General features: G+C 48.1%; 1 protein-coding gene across 3 annotated transcripts in view; it reads right to left on the reverse strand.

The window, feature by feature from the left end:
* The window catches only part of FIP1L1 (factor interacting with PAPOLA and CPSF1), a 708,522-nt gene that overhangs the window by 561,840 nt on the left and 121,884 nt on the right, over nt 1–24,798 (reverse strand). For all 3 annotated transcript variants that reach the window (XM_069631658.1, XM_069631656.1, XM_069631657.1), the window contains exon 3: nt 3,438–3,498. In XM_069631658.1, coding sequence (XP_069487759.1) covers nt 3,438–3,498 — 61 coding nt within the window. The remainder of the gene's footprint in view (nt 1–3,437; nt 3,499–24,798) is intronic.

Raw genomic sequence — 24,798 nt, forward strand, 5'->3', positions numbered from 1 at the left:
CTCCTCGACAGATCAGTCTTTCATCAACTTCCTCCCCTGCCATTTCTGTCTGCCACCCCTCTTGCCCCTTCTACACCTCAGACAGGCGTGCCACTTCCCTGTACCCCTTCTCAAAAGTCCTTCAAATATGAAAACAGCTACAACTAGCTACCCCCAACTCTCGCTTTGCTGTTAAACACTCCTACGATATCTTTATCCTTCTTGAAGAACTTGATGTTCTCGCTCTCACTGAGACTTGGTGCTCTGCCAGCACCGTCACTGCTTGACACTCATTCCCGAGGGCTACAAGATCCTCTCTAAGCCCAGGCCTAACCTGTCTGGAGTCCGAGTGGCCTTGATGTTCCCCAAGTGGGATCCTGCTACTGCACTCAGACCTACTCTTCCTTCAAACCTCATCTGCAGGTCTGGCGTCCCTCCAACCCCTTTGTTGACTCGCCATCTACACAATGCCTTATCGGTCTCCCGCCTTATCGGTCTCCCTCTTCCTCTCAGAATGGTCTGACTTCACCTCTTCACTGCTTGCCTTCACCTCAAGCTCAGAGACTTAATATTCACTGACTCTTCTGAATCATCAACTGGACTCCTCCAACCTCGGACTCTTTCCCTCGCCATTCATCCCTCTGGGCCAAATCACTCAGCTGGACATACCTTGGAAGCCCTCATCTCAGCCAAAATCTTTTGCCACCCCCCCATTCCCCAACCCCATCTCAGACTACCCCTCTCCTGGTCTGACCATGCTCTCCTGTCCTCTCACCTGGATATCTTAGGTCCCCCGGCTAAGCCCCATGCCTGCACTGAAAGTCTTCTCTGCCATTCGAATGATGAAGCAAGTGCCTGTTGCTTCTTTTGCCGCCACTTTCATCCCCTTCTGCTCCTGCCTCCGACTCCCACACCGATTCTGCCCTTGCCAATCTTCACCTTGCTATCAGCAACACCCTGGACATCTTTGCCCATCATGAGGATCTGCATGAAGTCTGCCTCTAAGAAGAATACATGGTATGACTGACCTAGCCGGTCATAAACGCAAGTGCAGAGTTGCTGAGCGGAAGTGGCAGGCATCAGGCAAACCCTCTGAAACTGGCCTGCTGCCTGCTCTGAAGGCATTACAGACTCCTATCCACTCAGAATGCCCATATTAAATCCTGCATCTCTGGGGCTACCAACACTGGTGAACTGTTTAAAATGTGCACAGAAATCGCCAATCCTACCATAGTCTCAACGTCTCTCCTGCCTGCCCTGACCCTATGTACTTCAATGCCCACCCCTGCTCCTTAACCTCCCTTGGCTTGGTTCTCCCCTTACCTTCGGTCGTCTTTCTCGCCCATAGCACCGGATGATGTCTCTAGACAGGTCCTCTCTATGAATGTCTCCTCCAAACACTGGCTCCTTCCCTCTCCGCTCAAGCACTCACTTGTGCATCCTCTCAAAATGCCTTCTGCCGACCGTTCCTGCCCTGCAAATTATGGCTCTTTTTCCATTACCCCTTCCTGGAACAACTCCTAGCGAAGCTGGCCAACTCCCAACTGACCCAACACACTGAATCTGTTGGTTGTCTCCATGACCACCAGTAGGGCTTCAGAGCAGCTAGAGGCACGGAAGCTGCTCTTCTGAACACCCATGATTACCTGCTCTCAAATCTCAATTCCAACTCTCCTTCCGTTCTTATTCTACTGGATTTTTCCTCTACCTTTGACACGGTCAATCACTCCCACCCTCACGAGTCGGCTCTGTGACACCCTTGGAATCACTGGCCTCGTTGACCTCATTCCTCTGACAAGACCTTCCCAGGTTCAACTGGGCCCTTCTCTCCTCCATCACCTTCTCCACCTGCTGCATCCCTCAAAGATCCATCCCATCCACGTGGCTCTTTAACATCTACCTTGCCCCTGACCCACTTGATGACCTCACCTCACTTTGTGTTATGCAGACGACAGCTCTCCTTCAAGCTTCCCACCTCCCCGACTGCTATTCAGGCTTGCGTGCTGTCAATGATCTCTGCCTTAATGCCAGTAATGCAGAGATCCTTCTAATTGGGACTCCAACTCCCTCTTACCCTATGTCCGCTCTGCGTCCCCTGACCCTCATGTGAGGCTAAAAACCATGGTGTCATGTTTAACTCCATTCTCTGCTCACATCAACGACCTTGCCAAGAATGCCCACCATCAGCTGCACCTACACAGAGGTGTTGTTGCTTTTCCTCACCTTCCCCTCATTGTCTCCAGAGCTCTGGTCCTCTCTAGGCTGGACTACTGCAACAGCCTCTTCCTCAATCTTCCTTTATCTTCCCTTCCTGATTTTCAGCTAATCCAGAATAGGACTGCAAGACTTATCCTTTGCATCAAGCCCAGGGACTGCATTTCTCCAGTCCTAAAGTCTCTCTACTGGCTCCTGGTTTCTGCTAGGGTCAAGTTCAAGACCCTCAGACATCCACAAGGCGCTCTGGGGCCTGGGACACTGCTACATCCAACTCGCTTCCTACATAACTCCCTGCTAAAGCCCTCCGGTCTTCGTTTTAGCGCCAACTTTCTGCAGATCAGACTCTTCTCTAAGAAGAGTGGGGGTAGATCTCTCCTTCGCAGGAGTATCCCCTTTAGGAATGGTCTCCCTGCTCCCCTCAGGTATGAACCGGACCTCCTTAACTTTGATAACCTCCTCAGGACACTACCCTTTTCTTCCTTCTCTTTCGCATGCCAAAATGCTCCACGTCCCCAATCTTGCAGTGGCTGGCTGCCTGCTTCCCTTAGTTCTACAGTGCACCAACCCCCTCTTCGGACTTTGCATGGATAAGCAGGAGAAAAGGGTCCATATACAATGGGAGGTTAGCTCAGGGGCAACATGCTCGCCTTGGATGCAAGACGACACAGAGCAACACAGGTTCAATCTCCGGGTCCACACTATGAAACCTCTGCGTATTTAGCGCCATCATATCCCTGGTACTGGACCTCCCATTAGCACTTTCTTAGCACTGGTTGCCCTCTTCTCCCCCCTCCCTGCGCCTCCCTCTTCCTTGCACTTTGCATGTCGCCCAGACCGGCACACCCGGTCCCCCTGGCGCGCTCCCTCACACTCGTTACTGCACTTGCACAATCCTAATGCCCCATGGCCTAGAAGGACTGTTTGCATCCCCCTGAGGCCCCGTTTGGTCTTGTGGCGCTGTGATCCACCATTTGTTGCATAGGCGCCTTACAAATATCCAATAAATAAAATTACATAATTATAAGTACAGGTGCTGAAGCTTTTTAAACTTTTGTATGTTGTAAATGCAAAGTGAATAAAAAACACGCTTCAACAGAACCTAAATCAAGATATTCTAGGCGAAAAGAAACTCACTAGTGATAAAACAAAGTCAATATTAAAAATGGTCGACACCGAAATGTACTGCAAATTGTAGATGCACAATGAAGTGCTTAGCAAAACTGGTGTATAGTGAACATTACCGGCTTTAATATTCCATTTTCAGCAGTACTATCCACTTCAGGGCGTGGAGCAGGCTGGGTACTGTAAAACAAAACATGCAGAATTACCAAAGCTTCAGAAGACATAACTAAAACAAGTACACATTCTCATTATTAGAGCTCCTTTGCAATTGTATTTTCACCAATTACCTAGGTTTCGAATCAAACAAACTAAGAATTACAGCACACTATCTTACAATACTGTGGCAGGCAGGCAATACAAGATTTACCATAAGAACAACATTTTAAAGCCAAAAAAATTAATTGCACCAACACCCTTTCCTTTTTTGGATTTAATGTACCTTGTTTTGAAGAGGAAAATCAACATTGTAATGCCCATGCACAGCCCTAAAGACTGACTAGTGCAAGGTTTATTGCCATAAACATTTTGCCTTAAAGTTATTGTCACATGGTGGTTTGAATATGCATTGTTTCAGCTTTCTTTGTATTCAATTTAGAAAGCAGAGTACAAGGTCTCAAGTAGTAAACGGGAAAACTAATTGTTAGGGAGAATTCTCAGAAATGTGCCAATTCCTCTCTACCTTAGAGACCCCAGAACTTTATTTCTTAACCTTTTCACACTTTCTCGTGTATTTTTCTGTAATTTAACAAGTTTTCTTTTTGGTTTTGTAGTCTGACAAACTTCATAGGCATCATCGTTGCATTGTAACACGCAGCACCTTCAGTGCAGTGGCACATGGAAGTCAGTCTTCGATTTCCCAAACGTTTACATACTTTCTCTTGGATAAACTACGGTTTCCAAGCACAGTAAAGTGAAATTGACTTTACTTACAATTTGTAACTTTCTAGACCCCAGCACAAATCTTACCATAGGGTGCTGGAGGGGTTACTTAGTATCCACTTTGTCTAGCTTCTCCTGTAACATTTTTATGTCACCATTTATACAATAATTGCACTTAGCAGTGGTTTACTGTTACTACCATTGTGTGTTTTTACCGCGGGCTGTTTTCGCAGCTGCAGTCAAGCACCAATGGATGCCCATTTTGCCAAAATGGCCCTGGTCTTTTTTCACCATTTCTTGTTGGAAAGGTCCTTCTTGAGATTTACTCTGCGCGCCAGACCAGGTTTGAAGCCTTTGTTCGTTTTGTCTTTGGTGGGATTCACGAGTGAGGCCTGCCTCTGGCTCCAGTATGTCTGGCAGGAGCAGGAAGTGAGGGAGGGGCCCGAAACGCCCTGTGCGTAATCCCCTTGGTTACAGGAATGCACCCAAAGGTGATTGGCTGGCTGGCTGTCCGGCAAGGCCAACCACCCTGATGTGCGATTGACAGCTAGGCTGGAATGAATGGAAGAACCCTGCATAAAAGGTGAGGCTTTTTGGCTTGGAAGGCAGAGTCGACCGCTGACCAAAGGAATGCAAAGGAAACCTTGGAAGCGACGCCTGCTGCAACTCCTGAACCGTTAGTTTGCCCGTTGAAGCGCTGCTGCTGAAGCTCCGAATTCACCTCGACTGGAGAAGCACTGCAAGGATGACTTCTCCCAACGAGTTGGTGGGACCAATGAACTCCAAAATAAGTCCGTCTGGGCATCCTCTCTGAGCTGGCTGTACTTCCACTGCTGCTGGAACCGAAGTGCCAGGGAGGGGAACACCAAACGGACTGCACTTTTAAGACGCACCCGAGTTGCTGGAAGATCCTCCGGACTCCCAGTAAGCAGGACTGACCAAGCCTGAGCCACCTCAACAGAGTGCTGGACCCCAGATGCGAGGAATGTGAATAGAAGTTGGTCCTTTTCCATCGCTGACCATTGTGTTGTAGGAGTCCCCAGAAGTCCTCCCTCTTATCCCCACAACTGACGCCCAAGAACAGGATCTACAGAGCCACACAGGAACAGAGAACCTACCTCTTGTCTAGTAGCCCTACTTGATCTCAGTTAAGACTTGTCTTGGTTACCTCTAGAGTTGCTTGCATCTTCTACAACTCACAAGCCTCCTAGCATGTGACCCTACATTGATTCTACTTTTTCTGCAAAGACTTCTAAAACATTGTGCAAGACGTGCTTCAGCTCTACTATACTTTTGCTCAATTGACGTTGGCTGGCCTGGCTCCCTGAAAAACTCTTCTCTGCTTGTGTCTTACCTTCCCTACAGGAAAGGGTTAATGTAGTTTGCATTGGGGGGGATTCAAAAGTACTTACCTGCTACAAAATATTGTGATCTCTTGTTTTATTCTCAAATCTCTGTAACACTCCTCTCGGTATTGCACATGGACCCCTCTTGAGATGAGCCTGGCTGTTCAGCCACACTACCAACCTGTGTAGTTCAGACTTTCACCAAAGGTTTGGTCCCCATTGCTAGGAGGTCAAGGTTGTTGTAGTGCACCCCAAGGGTACTGCTCCAAATCTTGTCTAACACTAATCATACCCCATCACGGTATTGTGGTAAGAATATCGAACCTTTGCCTCAACTAAAGATTTCAGCACAAATGAGTCCATGTTCTGGCAAACCATAAATATTACAAATATACATGCTATTTTTCCATGCCAGCATTTTAAACAAACATGTACTGAGGAAGCTGCTTAAATGCACGGAGCTTGGGAATATTTATTCTTTAGACCCATCTCATGTGGACATTGGTTCTTCAGACTGAGATGAATTGGAGTTTAAAAAAACAGAGTGGATTAGCTACTTGAAGAATTGACAAAGACAATATTTGTGTTTATTTTTTTTTGGGTAGTTTTTGGTTTTGCGAAGGCATACAATGGGCCTATTCCAAGCATTGTCATAATGATGTCACGGCCATAAAACGGCAAACGACGTAACTGGCATTACCTAGACATAGGATACCAGTGCCTGGCAAATGCAGAGTACCTATACAGAAAGATATTTACCAAGATAGAACGGTTGGTACTGGCCATGCTGGTTACAGTCCAAGTGACTGAAGGCTGCAGTCAGACCCACAAAAGCGCCAAGCAATAAAAAAGTCATACTAAGTGGGTGGATGCTCTTCTGCTTCCCACCTCACTGCGGGGCCCTGCCACCCGATCCCACAAGTAAGGAAAAGCCTACTGCCTCTTCCGAGAGGCTGCCCCTCTAATCTCCAGCACAAATCCCCTTCACAACCCAAATACAGTCCCCTGCCCACCTATTGACACTCGCTCTGAAAGCCCCCCACCCCCCCTCCCATGTTGCTGCTGGAGGTCAGTAGACCAGGAACAGCACTTAAGGGAGCCAGCGAAGGGCACAAGCTAAGGGAGATTCCCTAGTCGTTTCACCTGGTGCCCCCTCTGCAACCCCCTCCCTCATGGGATCACAGACTAAAAGGTTAAGGGTTGTCATAAGACAGTGATAATGAAAGGTTTTGCCTTGCCGCCATGGGGTCTGTGCCGCAGTGAAGGCTGTCACTGGAGGTCTGCCACTGAATCTTGCCATGGTGAAATCTGACATTGTGAGGCTGTTTTTACCATTGTAAGGACTGGCCATTCTGAGTCCGAGATGTTGCCATGGGTTAGTGGACTACCCACTGAAAGTAAGCTCAAGTTTTGCGAATGTGAATTTTGCTAATGTGAGACTGCCTGTAAGTTTTGGACACCAATTTTGCTAATCTGAGTTTTCTAATGCGAGATTATGCCATCATCAGATCTTCAGAACATTTGCATATGCACCATCAGATTTTACCATTACACATTACAACTGGAAGGTTTGACAACTAAAATTGGGTTGCAATGTTTGCCATAATCAAAATCTGGCCCCATCTGATATTGCCACTAAGGTTTTGCCACAGAGACACACTTATTGCTAATTATTGCCACTATCCGTTTCAACCGCTAAGAATTCGACCGTTGCGATCTTGCCATTGTAAAACCTTTGAGATGTTCCCCTTGACTCCCCGACTAATCCAGATGCATCCTACAGGGAGACCATTTGACAGTCTTCAGGGCTGGTTGATCGTTTTATATTGATTAATACATTTATGGCTCGTTTTAGGTATCTTTGTGGAGGTATTTGTGAGCATTCTGCAATCATTTTATGCCTAGTGTGTGGTTTTCCATTGGGTTTATTTTGTGTTTTTTGTGTAGTCCCACTCAGTTTTCCGAGCTGGTTTCCATCTACGGTATGCAGCTTTGGGGTGTAGTCCTTTGTTTCTGGCTTTTTTTAATCCCCCCACCATACCCCTTGCAATTGGCTGAAACAGTCAAGTGGCTATTTGCCCATTTGATTCTCATTGGTCCGTGACACCTGTGACTGGAATAGCTGTATTTTAGAGGCCCTTCCAGGGTAGCCCCAAGGCAAAGGTCAGCTCTTGAAGCAGCTCCAGTCTACACTTGCCCGTGTTTGCCTGGGACGCCAGCAGTCTGCAGTCAACCAGCAGCAACTGATAAGGCAAGTGTGGTCTGGGTGGAGAGTACCGCAATCTCTATTCCAAAAAGCCCTGCCACTCCGCTTACCTTCAATAACCTAGCATACCAAATTTAGCCAGTTGCTTAATAGTATTTCCATCACTCCTGTGTACCAACCTATGTGGTATTTTACTGCTGTGGTCCAATACCTAGGGCGTTCTCCCTAGATCCACATCTCAAATCTAGGCGTTTAACATTTACTGTTGTTCCTCCAATTTAGGAGTTCACCCTCTGTCCAGGTGAAGTTTAACCATGCGTCAGACTTCGAACTGATGTTTAGCCAATAAAAAATAAAAGTCATCCCTCTGCCCACATCTCTCAAACTCTAAACTAAACACAACCATACCTAGATTGCACAGCAAAACGCACTTACTTCACTACACCGCAACAAAACAAACCACACAGCCTCGCACAACAGCACATGACAACTACCAACCAAATATTTTTGTTTTAAATAATGAACTGTAAACTGAACTGAAGCTATCACAGCTTTTGAGCCTTTTCCCGCTCAGGCCTACTAAACCTACCCCACTCTCACCTTTTCAGATCCGCCAGGGGAACACTCCGGTGGTGACAGTGCGAGGTATAAATATCCTTTAACATAAAACGGCCACTGGGAAAAATCTGCCACTCAAACCTAGAGGCCTCGCATTACAAGTTCTGCCCCTGCAGTGTTCTGCTGCTTGCTCTGCATCCTCCCACACTAGACACATTGTAAGCCCTGAAACAACTTGATCCCGGAGGTCCCTGTGGCATGGATATTACCCTAAAACCAACAAAATGCAAGCAGCCAGTTGGAATAGCTCTAGCGAACATTGCTCAAATAAGTATTGCCCACTAAGACGTTGGCAGAACAGGAATATTATCCAAAGAAAAGCAGTTATCACCCATAAATTGCACAACTGGGCAACGTGCCATCAAAACCTGTAGAGATCCAGACAACCTACCAGGAAAGACAAGAAACGCAAGTAAAGCATCCCAAATCAAAACCAGGCACAGACAACCAACCAAAAAGCCTTCAAACAAAAAAATATGAATCTACTTAACAGTAAAGACACGAGAAGGTACCATAAAAGAAAAGGTACCATAAGAGAACAAACCTGACAAAAGGCAGCCAATCACCTCCACTTACCATGTCAAGGAGCAAATGTATAACAAGAAATTGCATCCAAGCAGTTTCTGGAAGAGCCTCTTCACCAGAAGGCTACCAAATTCACTTTGTCATGCCACCCACCAACTTACAACCAATTGACAAGGAGCCATCCTTACCATCACAACCACATGAGGGATGCTGAAAACACAAGACACAGACCGGAGATGGCCATGAGAAACCCAACTGAACCGAGTAACCAACACAAAAAACTGGCAAGAGAAAAAGAATCATCAACACGAGATGGACAACTCTGAAGACCATATCAACACAAGAACTCAACCAACAAATGGTAGCAAAGTTTAGCCACAATAACTAAACCGCAAAACCAATACCAAATAAAATGACCAACAGAGATCGAAAATTAAGATTGGATAAGCTTGAGCAAAAAGCAGCTCCCGGGTATCCTGCATTAACCAGGAGCCAGTACAAACTTTCCACAAATCCAATGTCCACGTAAGATGCAAACAATTTTGCAATTATGACCCCTTAACCTTTAAATGTCGTGTAAAAGTGACCCAATGTTCACATAGGTGTGTTGCTTAGTCAAAGATAGATTACTATTGATGTGTGTAACAGACCCAAGGAAGCAGTACGTTTTTGGAAGAGATGTTTGGGGTTTTTCGTGAGTTGATAGGGCATTTAAAGAGTCAGTTATTCGACAAATTAAGTAGACATGAGGTGGGGGGGAATTCCGTTCTATCCAGGAGCAAGGCCGCGGGCCTTATCCAGTGAAATTATTGGGTGAAGTCCATTCACCAATAGTTGTCAGCAATTGGTCTATGGGTTCCTGTTATAATCATAATTCTGGGTTCAAATTTCATAGGGTTGAAATAGACTCACGTAGGTGTATAGGTGGTTGAGGTTTCAGTGCTGGGGTTAGTTCAATAGTTGGGTTTTGAATAGTTTGGTTTCTAGCAGGTTTCTGAAGGGTGATTTTTTTAAACTTTAGTCTCAAGAGCAGTCTGGCTGCTGCATTTTGGGCTTATCTGTTAAATAGGTATTTCAGGGCTGTTATCATAGTCTGGAAGTTCGGGGATTGTTTGTGGGTCACATTGTGGGGCTTTCCATGATATTTGAAGTCAGTGATTTCATCCATGCCGTCATCTGTGAAGCAACATTATGTCCTGGGTGTTAGGGCAGTGCATGGAGGAATCACGAGTTATGTTTGCATAGCTTATCACAAATTGAAGAACAAAATATATCTATTTTGCGCTGCAACCATAACATCCCTTTAACAAAGTTTTCTGATTTAAAGGTTTTTGTAGCTCGTCATTTTTTAATATGTTCCAGCACTGTATGCAAGTAAATAATTCCACTTTAACATGCATGAATCAAGAAACATCCATTAACAAACACCTTTAGCAGCACGTGTGCAACTTTGAGGAGCACATTTTGAGAATGTAAGTCGTGGATTAATTGACTAGGGCTTGAGGTTCAAGCAGGACCCTTGACCCACCAAACCACCCAAATATCCACTGGGCCTGGTCTTCTGATGGTATTATGGGGGTACAGTGGACCAGCCTGGAGGCAATGTCCACGTTTGCAGCCATTGGCAGTGGACGCAATCCCTGGGGCATGGGCTTCGGTCACAGCACTACCACCAGCCAATCTACAGTAGAATTTGCACAATAAAACTTAACCATTAATATGCCTTTAACAAAGTTTCTTCAGTGAATTTCAAAGATTTTTATAGCTGAAGAGATTTTCTGCTCCAGCGCTGCAAATTTATTTTGAAACTATAAAGTTCCCTTAAATGTTTGTTTGCAGCGCACATTATGTCACTGTGTAACACATGCAGGGGATACAAGGTATTGCTGAAGTGCCTGGGGCATGAGGTTCAGACCCAGAACTATGCCATAACGAGACCATTTGCCACTGTTCACAGGCCAAATTAAATGGGAACCCCCCCAAAATGCCCAAGAATGAGACTACCTCTACACTGGGGACAATGGAGGACAGAGCGCACCCCCCGGGAGGGTGTACCAGAGACCCACTTCTAGGAAGATGTGAACCCAACGGCATCAGATCACAATCATCTGCGGGCCACTGGGAGCAGAGGGCCCAGGTACCCGACCCTATTCAACAGTACAGACTCCGCAAGAGAGACCCTGTACCCATGACAGGGCCCAGCACTACCACCATGCGACCCACACGCCTGTGCCCTTGGCAAGCCCCCTGGGAGAATCTTCCCCACATCAAAAGCTGTTGGGGAAAGCTGTTGGGGGGAAAGACAGCCTACTTGTGAAGACACGCCCCTCCCCAATCCCCACCCCTAAGCCCTCCACCCCAGTTGCATAAGTAGTGCGGACCCCCGGCCGAGGCAGTGCAACGGAGGCCCCGGCCCAGGGACACCACAGCTGCGGTGCAGGCCACCAGGAACCTCCAGCCGTGCTCAGGAGGGCGTGGACTTCATTATCACAGTGCCACAAGCACCCAGCTGAGTCCCTTCTTGCCTCGTTGCTGGACCACTGCACACATTGGTAGCAGTTCATAGTGCACTACAAACTCAGCTCCAACAGACACCCTTCATCTCCTACTGAAACGGCAAACCTGCTCTTTATTACTTCCGTTTATCTCCCACTAGTCTTCACTAAGGCATCTGATTTAGCCACAGGATCATTGCATGAGATCCCCTCCGTTGAGCCCAGCCAGCGCCCTGAAGGGGCAGCCAACCCCACATTGTTCCTGAATTCAGAGGCGCCAGCCTTTGTTGAACCCAATCATGATCTTGCTGGTTGGCGCAACGCCCTAAGGGCACTGGAATAAGCTAGAACCCCCCCACTGCCTCCATGTGACTCCCCCCGGACACAACTAAAGGGGCAGTCGGAGACCCCAAAGTAGTTTGTGGCCTACCGTAGATCTGCAAGCGTCAGTGGGGAGAACCAACACCCGAGTTGCAACCCCTTTGCCTACAATACCTCGCATACTGAGGACCCCCCCATGGATTATCCTCTACCTGGGGCAGTGTTAGTGCCCTGTGACTCTGGCCCCCACCCCGAAAAACAGGTCGACGTACCCCCAGTAAGTGGTGTGGAGCACGAAGGAAAGGCCCCAACAGAGTTGCATCAGTAAAACCCAGAACAGGGCCTGTGGACCCTTGACCCCGCCAACCTCATGGAGTGCCATTACCTTGGGCACCCACCTCAAACATCAAGGTTTCGACACCCCCCCCCAACCACCAATGAACTGGACAACTGCCATTCAAAGACACTGACGCAACCAGATCCTATCCCAGACAACCATGCCGTCCACATGCGCAACAGACTCGGAGGAGGCCCAATCCGAGGCCAAAAGGCATGGCAGCACTCATTTAAGAAATTAGAGGCTTTAGGGCTGACATCGGCAAGAGACTGGACGGACTGGACAAAAAAAAGTGGACAGTGTGAATGAACATCTTCAAGACTTAGAATCCAATCGAATCTGAACCTTTTGGAAACCCAAATAGACAAAGCTTTCGGAGTTAGGGGAATAGACGCGCATCTGGTGTCCATCGGCTCAGACCTTTGACCGTGTTAAATGGCCCTACATGCTTAAAGTCCTGCAGAAGATGGAGCTTGGCACCAATTTCAGGAGGTGGCTAGTGGCTGTTAATGGCACGGTCTCCGCCCTCCCTGCGCCCCTCAAGAGGGACAGGAATGGGCTGCCCCATCTACCCCCTGGCCATGGAGCCTCTGGCATTTGCCATTAATAACGGGAATAATGGGAATTCAGTTTGGGGAAGTCAACTATAAGCTCTCCCCATTTGCATACAATATTCTCTTACCTGACAAGACTACCAGCTGCTCTCCCCGAACTATTAAGTCAGATACAGAGGTTTGGCAGGCGCTTAGGCCTTAAAATCAATCTCTCCAAATCATGTGTGCTGTCTATAGAAGACGACTCCGCAACCAGGGGCAGAAAGACAATATGTGGCATGAGAGTTGAGGGCAAGTCCTCCCCATACCTGGGCATACACCTACCCAGAGATCTTACAGGACTGGCAGACGTAAACTATACCCCCATCCTAGAAGCTATAAGATCAAATCTCCAGTGCTGGGCACCCCCTCGCGCTCTTGGTTCGGGCGAATGGTGTCAGTGAACATGAATATTCTTCCCCGGCTCCTCTACTTGTTTATCTCCCTTCCTACACCCCTACCTGAATTCTTTTTTTGCAAAACTCTACTGCCTGGAGTCTTTGTTCATATGGCAAGGCAAGAAGCCTACAAATCAAGACTTAGGTCACCCAACCCTTGACAAAATGCCACACAAAAGATGATTGCAGCGGAGATGGAAAGAAACTTTTTTTTGCTTGGTCCTATTAATTATGACCTAATATATATCCACTAGAACTAGCTAATTAAGGAATCACTATTTAACTGAGTTTCATTTTTTTGAGCAGTATATTGATTGTGTTAATAGTTGAATTTAGGCTCAATTTTCATTTTTGATTGATTTTTTCAATTGTGTTGCTCAATTCGGTTCAGGTATTGCTTTGTATGGATATGGCGTGTGAATTAGGAGTATGCGAGTTTGTGAGAATACAGTTTCTTTTTTTTACTTTTTGCATTTTTGTATTAGGCATTTGTTGTCCACAAAAGATGCGTTTTGCACAACTTATTTCGTTTGACATTGCATTTGTATTATGAATTTTTAATATTCCATTAATGGATTGTTAAGAGTAATACAGTTACTATATAATTGACAAACGGGGCATAAATTGAATCTTTTCGAAAGATAGATAGGTGCTGACCAGGTATGACCAGAGTTTAAAATGCCTAGTGTCCCCTGTTCTCATGTCCACTGCTGATTGCGCATGGCTATCGGTCGTGGGACAATATACTCACCACTGACTATGTTATATGAGCCAGTTGGTCTGAAGGGTGTTTAATGTGTGTGTGTGTGTTCTATAATTGACTATTTCATGAATACCTCGTAATAGGGCAGCAGACAAGACTCGCAGTTAGGATGAAAAATATTTAACAGATTTACTGGCAAGATCTGCCATCTTTTCTAACGAGGTGGAGAGTTTCCCCCATAACCAACATTAGTAACTGGGATGAGTTGTTTCAATTGAAAAAAAGATTTATTCATACTGAACTTCATGGCACGATAATGCTGGAATATTTCAGAAGTGGAGTGCTACCGCAAAGGCTTGTGGTAAGGAATGAGCCTAGTCTATTTTTAGACAATAAGGCGTTTATAATAAGGTGGGGCTACATAGCCAATAAATGTGGCAGGGATTGGCTCATCCTTATTATCATTGTAATCAAAACAGATTGAGGGCAATGAGGTTGGATAGGTTCTTCACTTACAATTTAAGTTCAAAGAAAATATTTTTAATTCTTTTTTATATCAATTTTTTTTTTTTTAACATACACCCATAGAAACTTTGTACGCCAAATGTTTTGGACCATACCTTTCATAACCTGTTACGCTCACCTAGACCCCAGAGGGGTGTCGATCAGACCCGGACAGCTGCGGTCTCAGTCAACGTGATGCGTAGTGCAGAGATGACTGTCTGGACTGGCCCGCCTAGTCTTGTCTGCTGGACCGGAAGAAGTATTTTCCTGCAAGTGGAGACAGGGATTAGCCACCTGTGGGTTTTAGTGATGGCCTCCCAACTGTTCTCGCTCTCCCCCACTAATCACCTCCGATCTCCCCTTAGTAACCTCACCTTATGTTTGTAAAAGATGAGCTCTCCATCCTGCGTGTCTTGCAGGGGTGTGTAGATACCAGTTACTTCACTGGTTTGAAGGCATTGGGAGAGTTCCGGTAAGCATTGACTCTGAAGTCCCAGACGGGATTGCTAAGTATCAAGTTCAAAGAGTTCAATGTGCCCGATGTTCACTCTTGTCCACTTCCTTAAGTTGCAACTGAGTTCGTGAGAAGAAGGTCTCGTAGCTGCTGCTGGCGTTCAGGTAAGAGTGTTAGCCAACGCTGTCCGGTAACTATTGCATGCGTTAACGTGTTTTTCTCCCTCTTTACAGATGCGGCATATGAAGATATGGAGAATACCACCGCCGGTGGTAAATCAGGTAAGTCTATGGTGGTAAGAGTCATTTGTTGATTCCCTTGGCTCACCTTGTTATTCTTGTGCCCCTAGGTGCCAGAGTACGGCGAAGAAATGAGACAGTGCCGGATCGAAAGATGCTGTGAGAACAGGCGAGTATGGCGCCGTGCTGGAGCTGGCGAAGCGACGCGTGCAGGACTGATGTACTTTCCAGGGCAGGAGATGAAATGGATCCGGAATCAGGTGAGGAATTTGAAAAAAAATTGTTTCCCAACCTTGTCCTTTTCTCCCTCTTTATTCTAAGAGCTCCGGATTCGAGGAGGGCATGGCAGAAGACTGGATGCTGGCTGCAGGCACGCGGGCGTGGCAGAAGACTGGATGCTGGCTGCAGGCACGGTGAGAGTCACGCTGCTGGATGCAGAATAACACGAAGCATGTGCTGCTGTTGAGGCATGGTTTAAAAGTAGTCGTCCCAGGAAAGAAGTTCCCCAGGACCACACACAAGTAAAAAATAGTACCTGTAGGGAGACAGAACTTCAGGCAAGTGTATGAGGCGATGGTAGGGGAGGAGGTAACAGAATAAACCTGGGGGACAATCTATAAGTTAATGTTTACTGGCGGCCTATACACGTCAGCCATGGAGCACAAGTTTAAAATCCTTGATTCTGGTACCTACGTCTAAAATGTTATTGGGACCCCCCCCCCCCCCATTATGCCCAACACAGTGTGGGCAGCGGGAAACGTGGTTCCACATGTGGGAGTGCCCAGCTGTTCCAGTGTACTGGACAGAAGTTCTAAATTGGATCAAACACATGGCTGGCGTGGCTCCGGCCTTATGCCCTCCAGATATTGCTACATGTCCAGCCTGCCGATTCCGAATCCTCCAGCTTCCCAAAAATTGTCGAATCCATGTTGAGAGCTGGCTGGGTGGTCCTAGCCCAGAAGTGAAAGGACAAGGTTGCCCCGTCTAGGAATGATTTGATTACTAAACTGTGGGATGTATTCACATATGAGAAGTTGCCATGGAAAATGACAAAATGAAAAGTTTCTTTATCATATGGGGCCACTTTGTTGACTGTGGGAGATGCATAGTTTAACCTCGGAGCTGGACTCCACTACTGGTTTGGACTCTCCACTGGTCTCCCTGATTGTATATGTTAGTCGAACTGTACAAGAGTAACATGCAGAGCCTGAAATGCCATAATTAAGCTCTTGGACTGTTAGTTTTAACATCCCAAGGGATGGACGGTCATGGTAGCTCATGTGAGGGGGGGGAGGGAGTAGGGAGAGCATTATTTGTTAATGTTGTCATTGTTGATTGAAGTTGATAGTTTTGTCTATCGGAAAACTCAAAGTGAAAAAAAAAGTATGCAAAGACTAAAAAAGCGCACGTCGAGTTCAGACAAAAATAAAAGGATTAATAAGAATCCCTAGAAGTGTCAAACCTTTAGGGAGAAATCAAAGTAATCCAATAAAAAAATTAGAACATTTAATGGAAATATTCTCAAGAGTATTCACAAGTCGGATATTAAAAAACATACAAAAACCCTTAGAAGAGTGGCATCAGTTTCAAGGAACATTTGAGACCGTTTTTGAAGATTGATACTAGAAGTACTTTTAGGAGAAGGGAGTCCTTCTCCTGATCCAAGTTTGTTTTCGCATAGTGGTAGGGTCAGTAAAATAACTTTTCGTACAGCAGACTGGTTTGGACAATCCTGACAGATGAGCACCTTCGTTGATAAATTAAAGTTACTCACTGTAGTGACTACAGTACTCTATAGTCCCTTTTCCTCAATCCATGTGGGCATCCACCCACGCAACGTCCTCTGCTGCTTCCCCCCTTTTCGCTGGGCGACCCGTCGGGCCTGTGTACCATGGTCACGGAACCCCTCCAATTCGGAGACAGCACGTGGCTTGACAGGGGGAGGGATTTCTGACCTGATTTTGTCAGGATGGCCAAGGACTTGGCAGTTTGATTGGAGGTTTTCTTTGTGAACTCATCGGTCGACGAATGAAAAAGGTCCATGCCCTCAAAGTGAAGATCCATGATCCCCCTACTGCACGCCAAAAGAAAACTGGTGTGCTTACACAGTCATCCTCATCTCAACACCAAGGCACAACTCTCTGCTGGCTGCGATGATGTGGGGGACCGAAGACTCCATGAGGTACTGCGCAATGGCATGGGCATCTGCCAAACTGACCTTGAAGGATTCTTGCTTGTCCAAAAGGAGTTCTGCCTGAAATTCCCCAAGCTCCCACCACAGCTCACAGCTGCTGGTTAGCCGCAGCCAAGAGGTTATCCGCGTTCTGAGATCAAATAACAGCGCTTTCCCAAAGACTCGAGAACTTTGTCCTCAGTTAACTGAGGTGGCTCCCTTGGAGGAAGACAATGGTTTAAAATACAAGGCTGCAGCCACCACAGAAGAATGTGGGTGGGCGGCAAGGAGGATTGGCTCCCCATCAGTCAGCCTAAAACTGCTGTCCCACGTCTTGTTCATCTGGGCGTTAGGCCTGGGTTTCTCCCAGACTTTTTGCACCACCTGCAAGACATCCTTCTGGAGGAGGATGCCAGACGAGATTGTGGAGCCCTCTCTCCCCGCCACCCCGCCCCCTAAAGACTTCTGCTAGCACAGCCGACTCCTGAGGGGCTTCCCAAGAACTCCTCCAGGCCATGTAGGAGGTCGTGAAAGGCGTTAATGGATGCCGAGACTCAACGACCTGGTCGCCATCGTCCACCCCTCCCCCACACACCCCTCCACCCTTTTATTACTCAGACAAAGGGAAATCTGGCCCTTGGGACACAAGTGCCAGCGAGATCCCCCCCCCCTCTCCACAGATCTGGACCCGCAGACAGGTCCAACGGCTGCTAAGGGGGAGTTGTTGGTGGTACTGGAGGTGGTGGAGGGGTCAGAACGACTAGTAGGGCCTGAACCAGTGGCGGGACCGGAGTGAAGAGCACGGGAGGAGTACCCAGAGGGGGTCTGGGTGGCGCCACCTGCAGGATGACCTTCACAACTTTCTTCAGGCGCCTTTCTCTGAGGGGAACGCATGAGGAAGCACTCAAAGGAGTCCTCACAAGCTGCTGGGTCCCTAAGGGCCCAGTCCTCTGAAGCGCTAGGCCTCCCCTCCTGGTCAAAGCACGGAGGTGCCTGGTGCGTGTAGCCATATGACTGATGGGTAGATGTATCCCTGAGGGGGACCAAAAACCTACACCTTAGGATCTGTTGCCGCTTCCAGAGGGAAGGGGGCTAGGATTGTCCTGCAAAGCCCATACGATGGGCAAAAGCACTGGCAGGCTCTGAGCCGGATCTCAGATTGCGTTCTGCCTGACAGGCTCTGCCAGGTGCCACTGCCATTTTGGAGCCTTGCACAAAGCCCTGGGTGGAAGGGCACAGAGGACCCGAGACAAGAGGCCTCCAATACAGGAGAATACAGCTTGGGTCTTGCACTCAAAGCAGAGGCGTCTACTTCAGATCACTGTGGTAGGTGCTGTCCCTCAGTCACACAGCCAAAGGTTGCAACGCCCAGACTTTACCTTGGAGCCCTCAGCACCTGTGCTGGTGGCCATGCTGCATATAGCCGAGGACACTTTGAAGTGGCACTAGGCGATATCTTACCCTCTGGGGTAGAAGGAACCAGTTACTTACCTGCAACTATTGTTCAGACCCATGCTGCAGAACAATAGTTGCAGGTAAGTAACTGGTTCCTTCTCCGGCATGGGGTCTGGCATGGATTCACATGCTTAAGAATAACTAATACATAGCAGTACAACACCACGAAAGGTAGCAAGGCTCAACAGATGCAATTAATCTTACCTCTGGAACAGCCTCACCTCAAGCAAACAGGTTGCGTAGCACTGCTTGGCTGACTCTGGACTGCTCCCTGGAATGTCTATCGACACAGTAGAACCTTGTGCAGGTGGACCTCCATGTAGCAGCCAGGAGCACACCAGTCAGTAATGCCGTCAGCGCAGCAATTGCTCTGGAAGAGTGGGCTCAACGGTGGGGCTGCGGTCAGTTCGCCAACCGATGACAAAGCAAGATGCAGCCAGAGCCACCTTCAAATGGAAGTATTGGACAAGCCCTTCCCATGGTTGACAAGACCAAAGTTCACAAACAGTTGTGAAGTCTTCCGAAAACCTTCTGTGCGTCACATAGGACTTCAAGGCACAAGCAACGTCCAGCAAGTACAAGGCCCTTTCAGCCAATGACGAAGGTTTCGGTAAAAACAGTGACCACCCAAGACTATTGAGGTGGAATTCCAACTGAACCTTCTGCATTAAAGGGGTGCGTCCGCAACACCTTCAATTCGTGGAAGGTCAGACATGGTTGCTTGCAGGGTAGGGCCTGGATCTCACCGACCCTCCTGGCAGAGGTGGTGAATCCAAGGAAAGCAGGTATCCACGAGAGGGGCCTGATCCATCAGCTTGAAGGGGATTCCCCCCCGTAACCCACCCCATGAGCCTAGTTGGAACCACATTGAGTTCCGACACCAGGGCAGGAGCCTTCACCAGCGGGAATTGTCAAAAAAAGTAATTCAAGTTACTCCTTGATGAGTCAGTGAGACAGTGAAGATCTTACTTGAGATCTGGTGTAGCAGGAGCTAGCCACCAGATGCACCTTGATAGATGCGCGTGCCCCGCCAGCCTTGGCCGTATGGAAGCATTTCCCGGGGTGTGACCCTCTGAGGGGTAATAGTCTGCGACCGGCACCACTTAGCGAAATGCTTTCACGTGTGACCGTAGCATGACTAGGCCCTGGCGAGGATCTCTGCAGTCTGCAGGCAACTCATTACAATCAAACTCCAGGGCTGCATGAGCCAAGCCTTCAGGTTCAGCAACCTTGGGTCGTTATGCAAGATTGCAACTCCTCCTCTGGTGAGAAGATCCGGAACTACCGGCAGCTTGACCAAGGGTGACGCCAACAGGCAGACGGTCCGGATACCAAATCTGCCTCAGCCACGTCAGGGCGATAAATTTCATCCTGCATTGGCGCTGTCGGAGTGTGTTGATGACTCTTTGCATGAGAGGCAATGGAGGAAACTCGCACAGGAACAGGCCTTCCCACAAGAAGGAGATCATATCCCCCCATGCTCGTTGGTTGGTGGAATCTACTGGCAAACCTGACATTTGGAGTTCGCTGCTGTTGTAAACGGATCAATCTAGGGCCTGCCCCACTTGGCGAAGATGCAGTGCACCAAGGCCTGTCAAAGTTCCCACTCATGGCGGAGCGCAACTCCCTGCTGAGGGAGTCTGCAATGGTGTTCTTGACTCCCGCTAGGTGAAGAGGAATAAGGAACCTCACTTATCCGACGACCAAGCACCTTAAGTCATGTGCTTCCTTGGAGAGCGCTGGGGATAAGTCACCCCCCCCCCCTTCACCCCCCTGTTTCCTGATGTAGAACATGGTGGTGGTTTTGTTCATGAAGATCCTCACCACCTTGTCCTTCAGAGACAGAAAGGCCAAATTGAGGGCCCAGAAAACTGTCCGTAGCTCTAGGATGTTGATATGGAGCTCCTCCTCCGACAGCCACAGGCCTCTGGCGTGCAGACAACCGGTGAAGACTCCCCCACCCTTCCAGGGAAGCGTCCGTGGTGATCGTCTCCTGGTACGCAGGGTTTTGAAAACCAGTGCCCCGGACAAAGTTTGAGCAGACACCCCACCACCTTATCGCCCGATAGAACTCACTGTTGAGCAGCATCTTGTATTAAGCTTCCCGACACCTGTATCCAGCGAATGTCCAGCAACTCCAGAAAAGGTCACATCTGTAACCTGCAAAGCTGGATGTAGGATGACCTCAAGCCAAACGACTTGATTGTTCGCACCGTGGCAGACAGCCGCTGCAGCTTCCCTTAAATGGCTGCAACTTGCCCCTCAGATGTGCGCGCCAGGAAGGACACCATATGGAGTCTGTCTCCTAGGAACAGAGCATTCTGTGATGGTGTCAATAACGACTTTGGATAGATGGAGAATCCCAGATCCATCAGCAGCTGGACGGTCACCCACCTCAGTGTGTCCGGCAACCAATTCTCGCAAGCAGGTCAGGATGAGCCAGTCGTCTAGGTACAGGTATACCTCTGGTGCCAGGCACTTCGTGAACACACTGGGTGCCGACTTCCAGTAGGGCCTTTAACTGGTAGTCCTGTCCCTGCACTACCAAGCATGGAAAACTATGGTGTTTCTTGTGAATAGGTCCAGCAACATCAAGAGGTCTCCTTTTTCCAGTTAGCGGAGGAGTGTTACAACATGACCATCTTGAATGTTTGTGACTTTGTATTGGTTCAGACGTCGTAGGTCTAGAATGGGCCACATGCTCCCCCTCTCCCACCCCTCCCCATCTTCTTTCTGACCAAAATATTTGGAATAGACTCCAGAGCCCCAGTCTCGCTGGTGAACTTGCAACATTGCCCCTTTTTGCAGCATGGCCCATACCTCCTTCAAGAGCTGAGGTATGTGCTGCTCAGACAGGCCACTGAAGGGATCCGTGGACACCTGTGCTGAAACTCCATGGTATGTACTTGGGCGAGAGCGTCCAGCACACAACTGTTGGCAGTGATCTCTTCCCACTCGCTGACAAACCTAGTCAGCTGGACTCCCACCTGGGTGTTGGGCAAGATTGTATGCAGTACCCTTTGGGTGCACTACAACAACCCTGACCTCCAGGCAATAGGAACCCAACCTTTGGTATAAGCTTGTACTACACAGGTTGGTAGCGTTTTGAGCAGGTAGGTGATCTCAAGAGGGGTCAATGTGAGCTATAGGAGTTAGAGATTCACAGTGACAAGTATTCAATTAAACTTACACAATGGTTCTTGATTAAACAATTAATTTATCAGTTAGGGTAAGCCTTCTTCAGAAAGGAGCACTATAACAGTAACACTCAAATATACTTTACAGAATACACACTCTGAATCTTTCAAAATCAGGGAGTAACCTTTTGGGATGGCCCACAGCCACAACCTACACCCTCAGGTGAATTCAATAGCTAGGATGCTGGGGACATGAATATATCACTGTTGTATTTAGGATCATTTAGGAGTAAGTCAAAGGAAAAGGTTATTAGAACATACAAGAGACCACAAATATTCTTTAAGCAGGCAATTACTTTCAGATCCCCCCAATAAGAGTCAATTCAGAGGACCGGCTAAGCCAAAGTTAATGGGCAAGTCTATATGACCTGGAGTACTTCTTTGCAGTTTAGTAAGAAAAAGTCATTCCACAATGTTTTAGAAGTCTTTGAAGAAAAAGACGAATCAATGTAGGGCCACAAACTGTTAGACTTGTGAGTAGTAGAAGATGCAAGCAACTCTATAGCAAGAGGTCAGTTCTCTCAGACTTTTATAGTATCTTTGTATTGAAGAAAAAGTGCATCAGATGACTTCTGTTCCTGAGCAGCTCTGCAGATCTCAATGTTCCTGGGCCTTAGTAGTGGGGACAAGAGGGAGGCCTTCTGGGGACTCCTGCACTGCAGTGGGACGGTAACCGCTCGCAACTAGCAATCTTCAACCGAGTGGCTGTTCGGTGATCTAGCTCCTCGCATCTATCGCAAATAGCAACAAAGTGGTTCCTGGCTGTCGAGATGGGCTTTCCTTGCTTCTGGGGTCCTACACTCCGTTGAGGGGTCTCGGGTTCGGTCAGTATTGCTTCCTGGCCAACTTCTCCCTGGCGTTTGTTTCCAGCAGCAACTCTGTGGAAAGTCAACCAGCTCTGAGAGAATGTCCAGGTGGCTTACTTTGGGGTTGATTGGTCCCACCAACTCAAGGGGAGCAGTCTTCCTTGCAGGGGCTTCTCAGTCGATACGAATTTGGAGTTTCAGCACAGCAGCAGAGCATCACCGGGCAAAACCAGTCGCAGCAGGCGCCCTTTTCAATTATTTCCTGGGTTCCTTCTTCCAGTGTTCAACTGCCTCCCAATCCAAAAGTCCTGCATTTTATTCAGTTCACCCATTCATTCCAGCCTAGCTGTCAGTCCCCCAGCAGGGTGGCTGTCCTTGCCGGACAGTCAGCCAATCCCCAGAGTGCATTTGGGTCTCCTAGAAGACCAAGCACATGGAGTTTCGGGCACCTCCCTCACTTCCTGCCCAACAGACACCCTGGAGCCAGAGGCAGGCTTCACTCGTGAATCCGGGCAAAGGCGAAATGACCAAAGAGACCAAACCTGGTTTGGCACGCAGGGCAAATCTCTAGATGGACCTTTCCACAAAGAAAATGGCAAAAAAACAAGACTGGGTGCCACTTTGACAAAGATGGCTCCCATGGGTGCTTTACTGTAGCTGCGAATGCAGCCCGCAGTAAAGGCACACCATGGTACTTCCGACGAAACCACTGCCACCAACCATCAGTGAGAAAAGGGTGACATAAAACTGTTACATGAGAAACTTGACAAAGGGGATACTAGGTAACCCCTCCAGCACTCTATTGTAAGTGTGATGGGTCTAGAAAGTTACAATGGTAAAGTTAATTTCACTTTACTGCTCTTGGAAACAGTTTATCCAAGAGAAGGTATTTAAACCTTTGGGAAATTCGGAAGACTTCCCTCTGCCACTGCACTGAAGGTGCAGTGTGACAATGTAAAAGATGATGCCTATGGAGTTTGTCAGACTCCACAACCAAAAGAGAAACCGTGTATAAAATCACATTAAAATAAATGTGTGGGAAAAAGGGTCACTCTCCAGGTTAAAAAATCAAGTCCTCAAAATCCAGCAAAGTTGCTGGGGCTCTCTAAGGTGGAGGGAATTGACACCTATCTGAAAATTCTCCCCAACAACCCGCCTGCGAGGAGTGGCATTGGACAAGAGGCCAGGTTTTATGGCGCAGCTGCCATTCTGTCGAGCTGCATGCCAAAGTCGTGGCATGTTCCCTGGGTCCAGCCTCCAAGGCTCTTGGGGGTTGAGCAGGAGGCCTACCCTGCACATCGGGTCTAAGCATGGAAGGCGTATTGCTCTCGGCATAGTCACTGGTGGTGCTGCGTGCAGGTGCCCCCTCGGACATTGAGCCGGTACTAGGGTGTTGCCCCTCGGGTGTACATCCGGTAAAAAACATGCGGTCCCTAGGCACTGATTTCGTAAGGGTCTTACGACCCCTTGGCTGTGAGGCCAGTAGCTTGACTAGCCTCAGTGCGTTTGCTCGTACCAGAACCCGTGAGGTTCCTCCTGCTTGGGCGTTTCCTCTGGAAAGAGTCGCCCTTACGGGTGCAATGGAAAATAGCAGCCCTCCATTGGGCCTTGATCTCGGCTTGACAAAGTTTTTCAAGTCCTCTGGAGGCTATCCTTCGAAGAGTTCCCCCCCCCCCACCTAGCTAGCCTGTTCTTCAGTGTGTGTGGAGTCAGTGCGTCGCATGCGGTACAACCTGGTCAGCTGTGGTCGGGTCCAAGGCAGCGAAGAGAGCGTGGGGGGGTCAGACGTAGGGAAGAGCCTCTCGCAGGCTGGACACCTGCTGAAGCCCGATGCAGTCAACATGTGTTGGGGAGGAGCGTGATGCCAGAGGACCAAGAACCTGAATGACAAAGAAGACAAAAAAAAGATAGAAGAATTTGGGGAAGAGCGCGTGATATTACATGGCCGAAGCCAAACCCAGGGGCACTGGTGAAATAGGCCGGTTCCCGTCAATGCGGAAAAGGTGACTGATAAATGGCGCTGGTCGGCGGAGTCAGGGCAGCGCATGCTCTCAGGGCCTCACCTCTAAATTTAAATGGGAAGGTTTTTTCTGGTGAAAAGGGGCGTTTCCTGTCCCTTGCAAGGGACGCCCATGCAGTATGGAGGAAATGCGACTGAATGTAAGAGTATAATGTCTTATGTTTGGCTTGCATGCTTCTTTTATAATATCTATGCACCTCTGGACTAGGTT

This window comes from Ambystoma mexicanum, chromosome 6q (genome assembly GCF_040938575.1).
Source record: "Ambystoma mexicanum isolate Mex_15411 chromosome 6q, UKY_AmexF1_1, whole genome shotgun sequence".
In the NCBI taxonomy this organism is placed as follows: Eukaryota; Metazoa; Chordata; class Amphibia; order Caudata; family Ambystomatidae; genus Ambystoma; species Ambystoma mexicanum.